Raw genomic sequence first — 15655 nt, 5'->3', positions numbered from 1 at the left:
CTGCACTCGCCCACGATTTCCATCTCCATTTTCCCAGTTGGAAACCGAAGAGTCCTCGGGTATGATCACCACCGTTGGTTTGAATTATCCTTGGAGTACGATGGGGATGAATTTGTGACACGTGGCGAAATCTAGTGGGGATGACAACGTATGGGTCATGTCTCAAAGTGCAATGATTGTGTATAGAAAAAGTTGCATGCCTCCTCCCACCTTAGCCGGTTAGCCCTCAAATATCTACATTTTCCTTTCACATGCATCTTCCTTTCGTTTCAATTCTTATGATTGATTAAAGTTTAATGCAATAGTCATATGTCATTAGTGAGAAATAATGAAAATTTTAGGTTAAATTATAAATTTAGTCCATAAGATTTTAGAAGCTCAAAAATAATCTCTATGATTTGATAATATTTTTATAAATAGTCTCTACATTTTATCAAACTATATATGATATGTTTGGGGTACTAAGACTATAATAACCACATCTTGCTAGAGTAAATACTATTTCATATGCTCTAATTAGTTACCGTCAACATTATTTCAAAATTCTCCTTTACTATAATATTTAATATTGATTATAGTTTTTACTATTTTATATTTATCAATATTTTATTTTTTGCTACCGTGTTTGCTATTTTATTCCCAAACTAAAATAGTTTACACCACAAACACATACTATTATAACTCAAACTAAAATAATCTATGTCTCATACACAAACCATTACAATCTAACTATAATAATCTAGGATTATAATAATCAACACTCTGTCCAAACATCTTCATAAGGATTAATTTCTAATATAAATTATATGGGTTGAATTCTATCTTTCTTCAAACTATATGGACCAGATTTGTAATTTAATAAAAAATGTTATGTAAACAGTTTATAAGTTTGGATCTTCTTTAAGCATGATACGACATTTTTCGTTAGCATGTCAAGTGTATAAGATTTTGATTCTTTCAAATGAAACAAACTGAAATCAAAAGCCGTGGATATAGCTTTGGACTTTCTAATTTTTGTTTAGTCAAAGCTTTGAGATTTAACTGTTTTGTTAAAGTTTTTTTTTTTTCCCTTTATTCGTCATTCTCTATTTTTTTTTTCACGAATGTCTTACTTTAGAACTAACAAGTCTCTTTAAGTATGTGAATGGTGGACTAAATAATATTGATCTTTATCTCACAAAAAAATTGTTTCTTAGATGTAAGGTGCGTTAGCTTAATCTTTCAAATATTTTTAAGCATTTATAAAGTAAAATAAAATTTTATTTTCTAGAATACTACAGTTTATTAGGACTTGTTTGGTTCGCAATCCAGATTTTGTTTTATGTTTTCAGATTGACTGAATTCAGTAAATATGGGTTTGACAGACAATCCGAATTTTGTTTCTAAAAACTGTTTTTGGACTTCGTGATCCAAACCGTGTAAATTTTGAAAACAATATTTTTACATTTTCATTGTAACCAGAATTTGAATTTTAAAACTTAAAATGCATCATTATATTAAATGATGTTAAAAAATCTAGAAATATAATATATGTCATGTTATAAACTCAATTCAAAATTTTTAAAAATTAAAATATTTATTATGTAATATATTATAAATTAGATCAAAATTCAAATTTAATCCTTATGGTTAGGATAAAGTTAAAAGTTAGTTTATATGGTTAAAAATTTAGATCTTAGTTCCTATGGTTTGATTGAATTTCACATATAATCTCTATGGTTTGTTAAATCTTTTTAAATAATCTCTATCATAAGGACTATTTATGAAGCTTTTATCAAACCATAGAAAAGAAGTTCAAATTAATCATAAGACTCCAATTTTAACTCCTTCCAAACTATAGGAATAGAAATCACGTTCATAAATAAATTAACAATAATTTATTATTAATTGATATTTAATAGATAACTATTAAACATGAGATACAACTGATATTTTCATTTAATCTATTATTTTCAAATTATTCTCTACCAAACATACTATTATTTTTCTATTCATTTAATTCGTGTGGCCCAATATCTCGTGAACTTCAAACGGCTGTATCCTCGAAGAAAATGGAAAAAGAAAGAAAGAAAAGAAAAACAAACGGCTGGATATTAATTGTAAAAATATAATCTGAGAGTGATTTTTAAAGAAAATTAACGGCAAAGTGTTTCAATTTAACCGATCGTGACACTTGAAACTTAATCCTGTTCTGACATTGTAATCAAACACTCCCAACAGGTTACATAATAAAACCTTAAAACCATCCCTGATTTCATTAACTCCACTCCCACTTAGCTTTTAATTTTTCACGTGGAAGGTTTATCCAACACGCAAAGTTTGATAGCGATGGAGGATCACGGCCACGGCGGCAGCAACGAGAGTGAGACTTGATGCACGCCCAGCTCGAATGATTGATGGATCTCGGCCGTACAATATGGGGACTTTGTTCCCACTAGGACTCGGGTGCAGGATAAAGTACTGAACCCTGCAGCAGAGTAGCAGACCCCAGAAGCGCCAGCAACAGCAAACAAACCTTCTTATTATGAAGATTGTTCAAATTGAAGGAGGCATTCACTTCCCCTGCAGGAAAGCAATAATGGACTGCACAAAATAGTGCTTCCTTTTCGTCACTCTACTCTCTGTTTGTTTCCTTCTTCTGCTCCTTCACTGTCGTGTGCCTACAAAACGTGATATTTACGTCTCTCTCGCTCTAGAAAGTTTTCTTTCTTTTGCTCCCAAAGTCAAAACTTTTTCAATCCCTGTTTTTCTTCTTCTTTTTCCCTTTCCCCTTTTCAGCTGTGGAGCATTCTGACCAAGTTTTCCTTTTTTTTCTTTCTTTTCCATGAATCCCAGTTGAATCAGGCTAATATTTTCTTCCCTCTGTTCTTGAAAGGAAGTTTGTCTCTTTTCTCAGGACCGTCTATTTGCCCATCAAGAAAGCTGTGGCCATGAGGGAGAGAGGCAAAGCTTTGGAAGTTTACAGCAACGACATGGATTTCTATTCCTCTGCTTCGGAGTTTCCATGTAAGAAACATCCTTCTTCTTCCTCTGTTGGTATCTGTGCTGATTGTTTGAAAGATCGGTTGATCAAGCTGGTTTGTTCCGACTGTGGAGAGCAGAGGCTCTCCTCTTGCTCCTGCTCTGAGATCTCATCCAATCGAAATTCTTGTACTGTGGAAGTGGGAAGTGTTGGAAGAGTTTCGTTTTTGATTGAGAATGAGAGAAATGGCGTTTCGTTGTTGGGTCCGATGAAGCCTAAGATGGAGAAAAGGGAAGAGGTTGTTCTTCTGGAGAGAAGTAGTAGTAGCTGTGTGGAGATTAAGAAGAGTGGGTTTTGGAGGATCGGGAAATTTTTCAGGAAGAAGAGGGAGAAGGGATGTGAGAGATCAAGCGTTTGTGGGTTCGATGAAAAGAGCGATATTTGTATGGTTGATTACATGGGTGTATCGAGGTCGAGATCTCTCTGTAGCTTTCGTGGTGGTGGGTATTTTGGGTCGGAGGACGGCGGAGACATGGTGGCTTCTGGTGGCCGGAGCTCGATTTCAGGTGCTAGAACTTCGAGTGTCAATGGAGGACTCGTCTGTGATTCCGCCAGAAGAAGTGGATTCAGTGAAACAGAGCCTAGAAAAAGTGGTTTCGAGAGCGATCACAGAGAATGTGGGAATTATGAAAGCGATCAGAATGGGTTTAGCTTAGCTAATAGACGCGTTTTTTCTTTGAAAGAAAGTGATTTCAATGGAATGGATGAATCAGGGTTCATAGATTTCAAGTTGGATTTCACATCAGAATCAAAATCAGATATCTCTGTTCCCAAAATGGGTATGGGTATGGGTCTGGGCCTTCTCTCAAACCCCAACTCTGCTTTTGGAAGCACCAGAGCGTTTGAGATGGCGGCGCATGACTGCAGCAGAGGGCTTTACGGTGGTGCCGCCGGCGAGGGAATCATCGGAGGAGGCGGCGGCGGAGGTTCCTGTAGGATAACAGTTAGTGACAGAGGGATAAAGAAGGGGAGGAAAAGCTTGAAAGCATGGAAATGGATATTCAAGCATCCGCCAAACTGGGCAAATGCAAGTGCGAGGAAGAAAGAAGACTTAATGTCCAAAACTTGAATTTAATAAGAACAAGTGAAAGTTTCTCTTCTTTTCTTATTTGATGTGTAGGTCCGTACAAATATTGATCTGTATTTCTGTCATGTTTCCGAATATAGTTGGTAATTGTTTTACAACTTTAAAGCCACTCGTGTACTCTGCTCAAAATCTTTTTTGTTTGGTTTGGGAGTATGTGTATGTCTATTTCCAATAGTTGGCCATTGGGCAAAGGGACTGTTTGGTTTAAACATTGCATAGACAAAGACAAGGAATGGAAGAGAGAATGTCTCATCAGTGACAGTTGAAAAAAAAGAGAGAGAGAATTAATTTCTTTTTATAAAGTTGTAATTTTTTTTTTAATTAAATAAACATGTTACTTACAGTTGCACTGGACTGAGTTTGACTTTCTAAATCTAAGAATTTCAACCGCTTTTTCTTTTTTCATATGAATAACTCTACGGGTTAATTTCATTGACATCCTCTTCCAGGTCTTTTTTGGTCTGAAAAACTTTTGATACTTTTTCCAGTTATTGAATCTCATTTTTTAAAAAAATAAAAGAAAAAACTATGAAAAAGATCAAGATTTTTTTTTTCCATCTGAGAAAGCAAAATATTTGTCCATTAGTTCAAGGGCGTGTTTATCTTTCAACTTTTAAAGTACGTTTTCTGTTTGTTTGTTTGAAGTTGTATCTTTGAAGGAATTGTCATAATTGGATGGTTATAACAAGCAAATTCTTGTATTAGATCAAGCACTTCAATGGTTGTAACATTTTTGTGATTTATGTTTAAAGTAAAAAGATTGTTTGATTTACAGAGGTAGGTAGAAATAGAGAATTTCGCAACTAGAGAAAGGCTTAGGTTTTAAAAAATCAAGATTTTATGACTTTTTGATTGCGTCATTTTATGGTCAAACTATTGTATTAACCTTGAGATGCATGCATGGTGGCTAGATGCTTGATACTCACTTTACCTATTCGACTCAGTGCAACCAAGACTCTTGCATCTCATTTTGCTGGCTCAGGATGTTTTCCTATTGTCTAGCTAGTTATTCGATTGATTGACTAATATGGTGTATGCAAGGATTGAATCCCAAGCGAAAGAGTGTGATTGCCTTACAATTTTGTTTTCGATTTTACATAAACAAAAAATGGTATAAAAATAATAACATAATAGATAAACAATCAAAATTAGCATGCATTTAAGAGAAGAAAAGAGGAAAGAGCTAAACCTTACACCTTTGTAGGTTCCCAAAAGATCGATAGCTGCACATTTTGCACTGTAAAATTATTTGTGTCTATGGATATAACCAATCAATAGTGAGTCGACCCTTCACAAATTGCTTATAACTATAACTGGGTCAAAATACTGTTTTACCCATATAGTTATATACAATTCCTTAAATACCACTAATCCCTCTAATGAACAAACAGTTTATAGTCCAACTATAAACTAACACTTTTTGGGCCAGTGAGAGGTTGAGGCCTCAATGTTCAAGACTCGGAATCAGCTATTAAAGGAGCAATTTATTTACTTTCCCTAAGATTGAAAAATGAGTGAATTCCATCTTGTGTAGTTGTGTTCCCAACTCCTTATTCGGACAAGTTTCCAAAATGGTAGGCTTGTTGAGTCGGCTAACAATGCCCTCTCACCCATACAAATCAACTGATTGCCCTCTTAGGCAGGAGTTCACAACTGACTCAGGATTAATGTCAAGTCACATATAGTCATCCTAGTGAAATGTAAGTCTCTTTTAGTAACAGTGTTATATAGAGAGACTATTCATTTCGTGGTTCGATCTTATACAACTCTTTGTATATAATACCTCCGCTCGCATGTTTCCACATGAACGATCAGGATCAGATCATTTGTAGCACTTTACAACAATTGTAACATCTACAAAGTAGGTCATATTTGTAGTGTCACTAGGATAAGGTACGCAGTCTTATTCATCTACTATAGATCGTTTAAGTTATCATTTAAACGTGATCCACCTGTATGTCTCCACATACATGTTTAAGTTTCATAAAATAACCTTGGCTCTTAGTTTATTGGATTGATTTAATGCAGTCTAAACATTAATAAAATACCTTTTATTTTATTAGATATATAATTTATTTTTACAAGCTACAAGATATAATCGATTTAGAACATTAACTCCAACACCATATATAGTAAAAAAAAAAAAAAGTGTGTTTCACAAAGCCAAGCCAACAAACCATAAGCTTTTAATACAATTTTAACAAGGGGAACAGTGACAGAGTCAGAAATTTTATATAGGGGCACTATATGTACAAGTTTTTTTTTTTTTAAAAAAAATCTATAAATGAATTTAAAAAAATATTCATAACTTCATATATTAACTAATTTATTACGTTACATTTGTCCTCTACAAGTTTTCATATTTTAGAATCGATCCTGACTCTCCACTTACTTCTGGTTTGAATACATAACAACATAAACAAAATGTAACATTCTTTAAAATGCTATATTCTAACTAATTAAAATATTCACTTTACCAAACTATATTAAATAGTCTTGACTTTGTAGCAAAATTCTTAAGTGGAAAAATATGATTTCGAGGTTGATAAGGACCTTTTAGTAAATATGCTATATGAACTTGATCTTGAATATTGTAATTATAATCATAAATTTTGGTTCTTAGACTAGGATGTGCACGTAGTTTTTGTAGATTGATTTTTGTATAAGATCGATTTGAATCCAAAATATTTTTCTTCTTTAAAGATGATACCTCTACAGTCTCTATTGTTGTTTTGCTTTTATAATATCTCTCTATATTAATTTTGAATTAACTTTACAAAAGTAATAATGATAAGAATATTACATTCTATTATATAGATTTAAAGGCATAAAAACTTAAAAGTCTAAGAAGATTTTAATACTAACTTGTCAAGTTTGTATATCTAAATGATTGATGGTAGATAATCCTCTTGCTTGAACTTTAAAATTAATTTTAAAAACCTATATGAGTAAATGTGAATGTAGAAATAACATGGAAACAAACAAAAATATATAAAGTATAATGTAATATAAAAATTATGTGCAAAAAATTAATGATGTCTTTTTAATCGGATGTTCTTGATATTGAAAAGTAAACTTCGAAAAGAAGGAAAAAAATCTATAAATTGTCCAATCTTCTTGCTGATAAAAAAAAATTGTTTGATTATTTATTAAAAAAATACATTATAATATTCTAAATGTCACATTGTTTGACCTTATAAGAACTCATACAAAAGTCCGAAATAAAATGTTGCAAATAGTAAGAGTCAAACTCTTACTGTCTGCTATTAGCCAAACAACACCTCACGCCAGAACTATTTTTGTTACTTAACTTGAATTGTTTTGCATATATTAATATATATTACTTTATAATTTATATTAAAAATACAAAAGACAGATAAATTGAGGGGGAAGGGGGGCACGTGTCCCTCCTGGTTAGAGATGTCCATTCTCTCAGTGAGGCTGGGCCCCGCGGGGACCGTCTTGAACGGGTAGGGAATCCCTGATTGGATGGTGAATGAGGGAAGGAGTGGGAGAATTTTCTCTTTGTTGGCTAAACAGGGACAAGGATCACAATCTTCGTCCCCCAATGAGTATAACACATATTTACATATATACATACACATAATAATAATAATAATAACTCACATTCTGTTTTGAGTTTATAACTTTTATATATAATATATATATATATAGTTATTTATTTAATCATAGCTAAACATTTTTGTTCTAACTTTTCCATACTTTAATACATTTTTAAAATGTTTTAATATTCAAGACTTTCTTATTTTTAAGATGATGAATGTAATAAGATTTTTTTTTTTTTTTTTTTAAAAAAAGACAGATAATTATCTTTAGAAATGAATAAACTTTTTTCCATTTTATTATATTTGTAAATAAATTGGTCAATTTGCCATATATGAAAACAATCTCATAAAATATTATTATTTTTATAAAGACATTTTATAGTATTTTATTTTAAATAAAAAGTATTGGAAATAACTCATTTAATATATAAAATCTTATTTGGTTGAAAATAAATTAAAAAAATTGTTAAATATAAATAAATTATATATAAAAATAAATGGGAATTTTTTTTCCTGCAAGCATTACAAAAAAAAAAAAAAAAAAGAAGCTCCCCTGACGCCTAAATCGGTTGTCGAGAGCTCGGTCGTTGAGAGATAGGTTATCTCCCGACGATGTAATGGATCGTCGAGAGTTCCTAAGGAACTCCCGACGACTAAAGAAGCCCATCAAGAGTTCCTAAGGAACTCCTGACGCATAAAGAAGTTCGTCGACACCTCTTTTAATCATTGGGAGTTCCTAAGGAACTCCCGACGGATCTCTCGACGTCCTCGAGCGACGTCAAGAGATCTCATTGTTGGGATTGGTGTCCTAATTCTCTCAGAGTCTCATTGTTTTGTAAAAGTACATATTGTTTAATGAATAAAATAAATGTTATTTAATTCTGACATTTATTCATATTCAATAAACAAAACTCATTGGTTATCTTATGTGAACTTAAGCATGTATATGTGATATACAAGTGGATCACGCTTAAATGATAACCTAAATAGGTCTGTAATATAAGGATTAAGGTGGGATACCTGATCCTGGTGACACTACGGATATGACCCGTTTTGTAGAGGTTTTCAAGTGTTGTAAACTACTACAGATGGTAGATCCTAACCATTCATGTAGAGACGTGCGAGCGGGGGTGTCCTATACAAAGAGTTTGTATAAGACCTGGACCACGAGATGACTAGAATCTGTATATAACGCCATTGATACTAGAGACTTACATCTCACTCAACGACCATAAGTGACACGACCTCAATCTTGAGTGTTTTGGGAACTCCTGCCTTTAAGGGCGGTCCTTTGATTAGTATGAGTGAGAATGACCAGATTGCCAACTCAACATGCCTACCTTTTAGGGGACTTGTCTGATCTGGGAGCTGGGAACTCAATTCACAAGATGGAATTCACTTCTTTCCAGAAGTAGAGATAAGTAGAGAGATTGCTCCCTTAAGGGTTGATTCCTAGGCTTGAACATAGTGACCACAACTTCTCTTTGGAAGAGAAGACTCAGTCATAGTAGGACTATGACTTATGCTCATTAGAGGGATCAGTGATACTTAAGGAGACAAATGTAACTACAGGGGCATAATGGTTATTGGCCCAGCTATACTTACGAGCAATATGTGAAGGATTGTCGCACTGCTAATTGGTTAAGATGGACACACAATATATCTGTGGCAAGGAGAGTTCAGTTGTCGGTCTTTAATGGAGTGCATTGCAGTTAATGGATGGTGGATCCCGTGACTAAAGAGTTTAGTCAGTTATTCACGTACCATTGGAACTTCGAGCTACAGGTCCAAAAGGTTCCCTTGGTAGCTCAATCGATTCAGTTGAGGATCAGTTCTTGGTGTTGATTTGAAATGTTCAAATTGACAAGAGGTATTTTGATTATATATGATATAATCGGTATGATATATAAGATACATTTAGTGAAGGATTAATGTAAATGAGATTTACATTAAGTACCATGGAATAGAAAAAGAACTATGGTTTATATGTTTCATGAGATGAAATATTAAAACTATAGGTTATAAATATAATATGATAAGTTGGTTATCATTTATATTTATAATGATTGATTTATTGGATAATTAATTCTTTTTCTTTAATAACCAAGTGAGTGGGTGGTTATTGAATTCATGGTAGCCGTGAATTTTAAAGGAAAGTGGTTTTCCTATTTTGAAGAAGTTTAACAAAGGTTAATAAAAGTTTTTGAGATTTCTCTCGGCGAAAAAAGGGATCTCACGGTAGTCGTCAAGTAAATACAGATTTACTAAACGACGGTTGGGCGAGCTAAACGATCGTGCAGTGGCGAACTAACGATCATGCAGTATTTACTAAATGATTGCATAGTTTTGCTAACCGTCCGCTTGTCCTAAGTAAACGATCGTGTAGAGTCTGTAGACGACAGACCGAGCTAAACGATGAGTTAAACGATCACATAGCTTTTACTAAGGGATCTCACGGTAGTTGTCAAGTAAATACGAATTTACTAAACGACGGCTGGGCGAGCTAAACAATCGTGCAGTGGCGAACTAAACGATCATGCAGTATTTACTAAACGATCGCATAGTTTTGCTAGACGTCCGCTTGTCCTAAGTAAACGATCGTGTAGAGTCTGTAGACGACAGACCGAGCTAAACGATCACATAGCTTTTACTAAGGGATCTCACGGTAGTCATCAAGTAAATATGGATTTACTAAACGACGGCTAGGTGAGCTAAACGATCGTGCAGTGGCGAACTAAATGATCATGCAATATTTACTAAACGATCGCATAGTTTTGCTAGACGTCCGCTTGTCCTAAGTAAACGATCGTGTAGAGTCTGTAGACGACAGATCAAGCTAAACGATCACATAGCTTTTTCTAGACGATCACATAGCTTTATCTAAAAGACTGGGCATCGACCTATACGATAGGTCTTCGCCATCTCCCATTTTCCCAGTCGTGTACACGATCGGTGTTATCTCCTTCGTCTGCCTCATACCAAGTCCAAATAGAGCCCACCCTCTGGATTCTCACATCGAGAATATCAAGGTAGCCTTGTTGATCGTGTCAGGCTCAACTCGAAACCGTCGAGATTTTTTGGAGGCCGTTCGTGTTGCTGAGGAGTTCATGATCGAGGCGATCGTTGAGAACGAGCGTGAAGTGTTCGTGCTGTATTGCAGTCATGTAGATCGAGCGTTCGAAGTTGCTGTTGTTCAAGCGGTTGTTTGCAACGGAGTGTGGAGACTCATTTGCAATTGCTCGTACAGTTTTTCCCTTTGTGCATTTGAGTTTTTCATGCTGTAATTTCTGTATGAATTGTATAAGCACTTGTTTGAAGTTGACTGTAAATGTATTGTTTATTTATGATCGTGATTTGGAATATTCTTACTTCCGCTGCTTATGGAAATCGCGAATCCGATTTTCTTCACTCATTTGGTAAAAACCAAATCTCCTTTCCCATTCTCCTTCTTCTCCATTATTCAAGTTTAAAAACCCTAGCGGCCCCTTCCTCTTCCCTTTCTCCCTTGTGCCACCGCCACTCTTTCTCTTTCCCCTTCCCCTTTGCGCCGCTACCGCATCTTCCCCTTTCCCTTCCCCTTCCCCCTTCGTGCCGTTGCCCTACCTGCCGCCGGCCACTTCTTCCCCATTAACCCTTTCATTTAACCCAAACTAAAAACCCCTTGTCTTCGCGTCTCTTCTCCATTTCCTTCGCTGTTCATTTCCTTGCTTTCGTCGTTCCATTGCTTGCGCATTTATTGTTCTTTACAAGCTTTCAACAAATTCGCACACATCCCTTTCATTTCTTTTCTCCTATTTTGCAAATTTAAGCCATTATTTAATTTCTCATGAATTTGAAATCTGATTAGTCTTTGAAATCCAATTACTATTACTTTGATTTATTGTCATTTAGTATCTATCTCATTTTTTGTTCTTTAAATTAAATATAATGTTTCTAGCGTATGGTTTTTTTCCTTCCTTGTTACACTAATTGATATTGACCCATTTTATTACGTTACAATTTTTTCAATTTGGTGGATGTGGATGTTATTTTGGATTGTGGATGTTATTGTGAATTGTGGAATATGGATGTTACATGTAATTAATATTATGGATGTTATTGTGAATTATGGATTATGGATGTTACAATTTTTGTAATTTGGTGGATTTAGTCTTTTTTTCCCATTTTTAATTCTTAAGATTAGGGATTTAGTGACTTGCTTGACTAAAACTAATTAAAAATATATTTCAAATTTACTAAGATGTTTGTGAGATGTTGACACATGTATAAGTAAAATGATACATCACATAGTGTTCACCTCTGTTAATTCAACTAACTTAACGATGGAAAATTGAACTTTATATCCCTAAACTCTATACCCCTAAAAACACTTTGGTTTCCAAACCAAATCAATAACATTAGGGGCAAAAAAAAGGACCTCTTTTACTTATTACTTAATTTTGGACTTAGTTTAGGGGTAAAAAATTCAATAACATTAGGGGCAAAAAAAGTCAAATCACCTATCAGAGATTATTTAAATTTTTAACTTCTCCAAACAAACTTGGAATTTTTATTAAATTAATCAAAATTCATGCTTAATAAAGATTTTGTACTTGTCCTCTAATCCAGGTTATTGTTTTTTATTACAAGTTGGTCATAAAAGATTTATTTTTAAGGATGAATAAAGAATATATTAAACTAAGGAATACGTTATTAGTAGAATATAGAGAAGGAGTATCCCAGTTTTTAGATATGGTGAAGTTTCATGTTAATGATTCCGGACGAATAAGATGTCTATGCAAGAATTGTTTGAATTCAATTTGGGAAAAATTAGATATTGTGGAACAACATCTATTAACATATGGAATATCTCCCTCATACTGTGAATGGGTATATCATGGAGAGCCAGTATACTTATCTAGAGGGTTTGAAAGTCATACAACTCGTTCAATACAGAATATTGAAGTAGATAGTATAGAGGATAATGTTGTCGAAGAAAATGAGATGTTGAATCTTATAAATGATCTACAAGTTTCAATTGAAAAGGAAGATGCAAATAAAGAAGGGACTGAGAATGAAATGTCCTCTAATGGTAAAAAAAAGAGATACCACGAATTTATTCGAGGATTTAATGACCGAAGCACGTAATGAACTATACCCTAGTTGTTCGCAATTTTCGTCCTTGAACTTTTTAGTGAAGTTGATGCATATCAAAGTTCTCAACGGCTGGAGCAACAAATCGTTTGACATGTTGCTGGAATTGTTAAAAGCAACGTTTCCAGTTGGTACCGCTATACCTACTTTCTTTTATCAAGCTAAGTGAAAATTGCGTGAATTAGGCCTAGATTATGAGTCTATTCATACTTGTAAATATGATTGTGTATTGTATTGGAAAGAATTTGCAGATTTGCAACAATGCCCCGTTTGTGGTGAGTCTCGGTACAAACTTAATGATGGCAAGGTTAAAAAAATACCATATAAGATATTGCATCATTTTCCATTGATACCGAGATTAAAAGGATTGTTTGCATCAAAAGAAGATACTTCTGACATGAGATGATATAAAGATAAGCGAGTTGAAATGGAGGATGTACTGCGACATCCAGTTGATGCAGATGGGTGGAAACATTTTGATCATGAATTTCCTCATTTCGCTTTAGATTCTCAAAATGTTCGTTTGGGATTAGCTTCAGATGGGTTCAATCAATTTGGAAATATGAGTACTTCTTATAGTATGTGGCCTGTGGTGATAATTCTTTATAATTTGCCCCCTAGGAAATGCATGAAGGAAGCAAACTTCTTCATGTCTTTGCTTATACCTGGTCCAAATCTTCTGGAAATGAAATTGATGTTTACTTGTAGTCGTTGATTGAAGAGTTGAAAGAGTTATGGACAATTGGTGTGTGAACTTATGATTCTGTTACTAGTGAGCTTTTTAAACTATATGCCACCTTATTATAGACTATTAATGACTTCCTTACGTACCGTGACCTATTTGGGTGGAGTACAAAAGGTTATCAAACATGTTCGATATGCATCGTCCTTCAGGATAAGAGGAAAAATATCATTTATGGGACATCGACGTTATCTTTCAGAGAATCATAGTTGGCGTCGAAATAGGCAACATAATGAAAAAGTTGAACGTAGACCCCCTCCAGTTGTAATGAATGGAGAAGCTTACAACAAATAAATACGTTGAACTTTTCTGTGCTTAACAAACATCCATCGAAACAAGATAAAAAAAGAAAACAAATTCTAAACTGGACTAAGAAAAGTATTTTTTTTTCCAACTTGCATATTGGTCTAGACTATTATTACGACATAAATTGAATGTAATGCATATTGAAAAAAACATATGCAACAATTTGGTGGGCACATTGTTAAATATTGAAGGAAAGACAAAGGATACAACGAATGCTTGATTAGACTTACAAGATTTGAAGATAAGGAAGGACCTACACTTGATACAGGTCGATAACAAATTTGTAAAACCGCATGCAGCGTACACATTAACTAATAGTGAATAGATTTCGTTTTATAATTATTTGAAATCAGTGAAATTTCTTGATAGATTCGTGTCTAACATATCACGATGTGTGAATGACAAAGATGAAAAAATATCGGGGCTGAAAACATACGACTGTCATGTGTTACTTCACGGACTACTCCCTATTGGTATTCGAGCATACCTACCGAAGAACGTATCCACTATTATTGTTAAATTGTTTACATTCTTTTGAAACTTATGTGAAAAAAGAATACGTGTAAGTGATTTGAACAGACTACGAGCAAACATCATAGTCATACTTTGTAAGTTGGAGAAAATATTCCCGCCTGCCTTCTTCGATGTAATGGTACACCTTGTAGTTCATCTACCATATGTGACCAAAATGGTGGGTCCAGTTAGTTACAGTTGAATGTATCCTATTGAAAAAAGTTTACGAACATTAAAACAATTTGTACGGAACAAAGCACGTCCCGAGGTATTTTTTGTGTGACCGCTTCGAGAGTGGAGCGTTTCAAGTTAGAATAATTTAGTGCGTGTATCATTTACTACATTTACTATTATAGAATATTTGTTTTATTATTTTTTTTGTTGAAATGTAGGAAATGTCGGAAACGAATAGGAGATAATTTAGTGCGTGTATCATATACTGCATTTACTATTATAGAATATTTCTTTTATTTTTTTTTGTTGAAATGTAGGAAATGTCGGAAACGAATAAGAAGAATAGAGAGAAATTACTATTCGACCACGTAGGCGGATCGAAGTCATTCCTACAAATTCAAGCAGAGTTGCAGGTAAAAAAAGGTCAAGAAATAGGACATGTTAACCTATTTATGGAAATATACTCTAAAGGTGACAAGTTCGTGAACAAGGCAGCTAAAAATGCACATGTAACATTTTTAGTTTGATTTTCGTGTTGTTTTTCATTTTTAACTTTAGTCGCTCGTACTTACACATTTAATTAATATGTCTAGAATCAAATGTTAGAATTACAATCCAACCCCACTCCAAAAGGTTCTCAACCACTAACAGGGGATGAAATCTGTGAGATGATTTTAGGTAGACGACCCAGATATTCAAAAGGCCTAGGTTGGGGCCCTAAACCTAAGTCAATAAGAGGTAGCGGCTCATCGAGTTCGTCATCTACTCAATGAATGGAGAGGGAGGTGAGGGAATTAAGAGCCAATTTTGAATAGTCTTAGTCGAGGATTAAGGAACTTGAGATGTTCAGAAACAAATGAAAGATGATCATGTAAGACAAATGAAAGAAAGGAAAAAAATGATTGAAGACATGATATGATCACAGAGAGGAGACCCATTGAATTAAGTATGATTACTTTATTATTTAGTGGTCTAATATGTTGCTATCCTGCAGTTATGGTAGCAAAGTAGTTATGTCTTAGTAGCTTTATGATAAAGAATTGTTAGCTATCCTGTAGTTATGGTAGCCAAACAACTGGATTTTGATGTGGTTTTTGTCGTTTTTTCGTTTT

At 34.0% G+C, this 15655-nt stretch overlaps 1 protein-coding gene across 1 annotated transcript; it reads left to right on the top strand.

Moving 5' to 3' along the window:
- On the top strand, window positions 1–4214 carry LOC120081636. Its single transcript, XM_039036673.1, has 3 exons — window positions 1–218; window positions 2300–2568; window positions 2897–4214. The coding sequence occupies exons 2-3, from the start codon at window positions 2525–2527 to the stop codon at window positions 4089–4091; spliced, it is 1239 nt and encodes a 412-aa protein (XP_038892601.1). The 5' UTR covers window positions 1–218; window positions 2300–2524; the 3' UTR covers window positions 4092–4214.
- Window positions 4215–15655: the final 11441 nt, after the last annotated feature.

Source organism: Benincasa hispida, chromosome 7 (genome assembly GCF_009727055.1).
Source record: "Benincasa hispida cultivar B227 chromosome 7, ASM972705v1, whole genome shotgun sequence".
NCBI lineage: Eukaryota > Viridiplantae > Streptophyta > Magnoliopsida > Cucurbitales > Cucurbitaceae > Benincasa > Benincasa hispida.
This window is presented reverse-complemented; position numbering and strand designations above follow the sequence as displayed.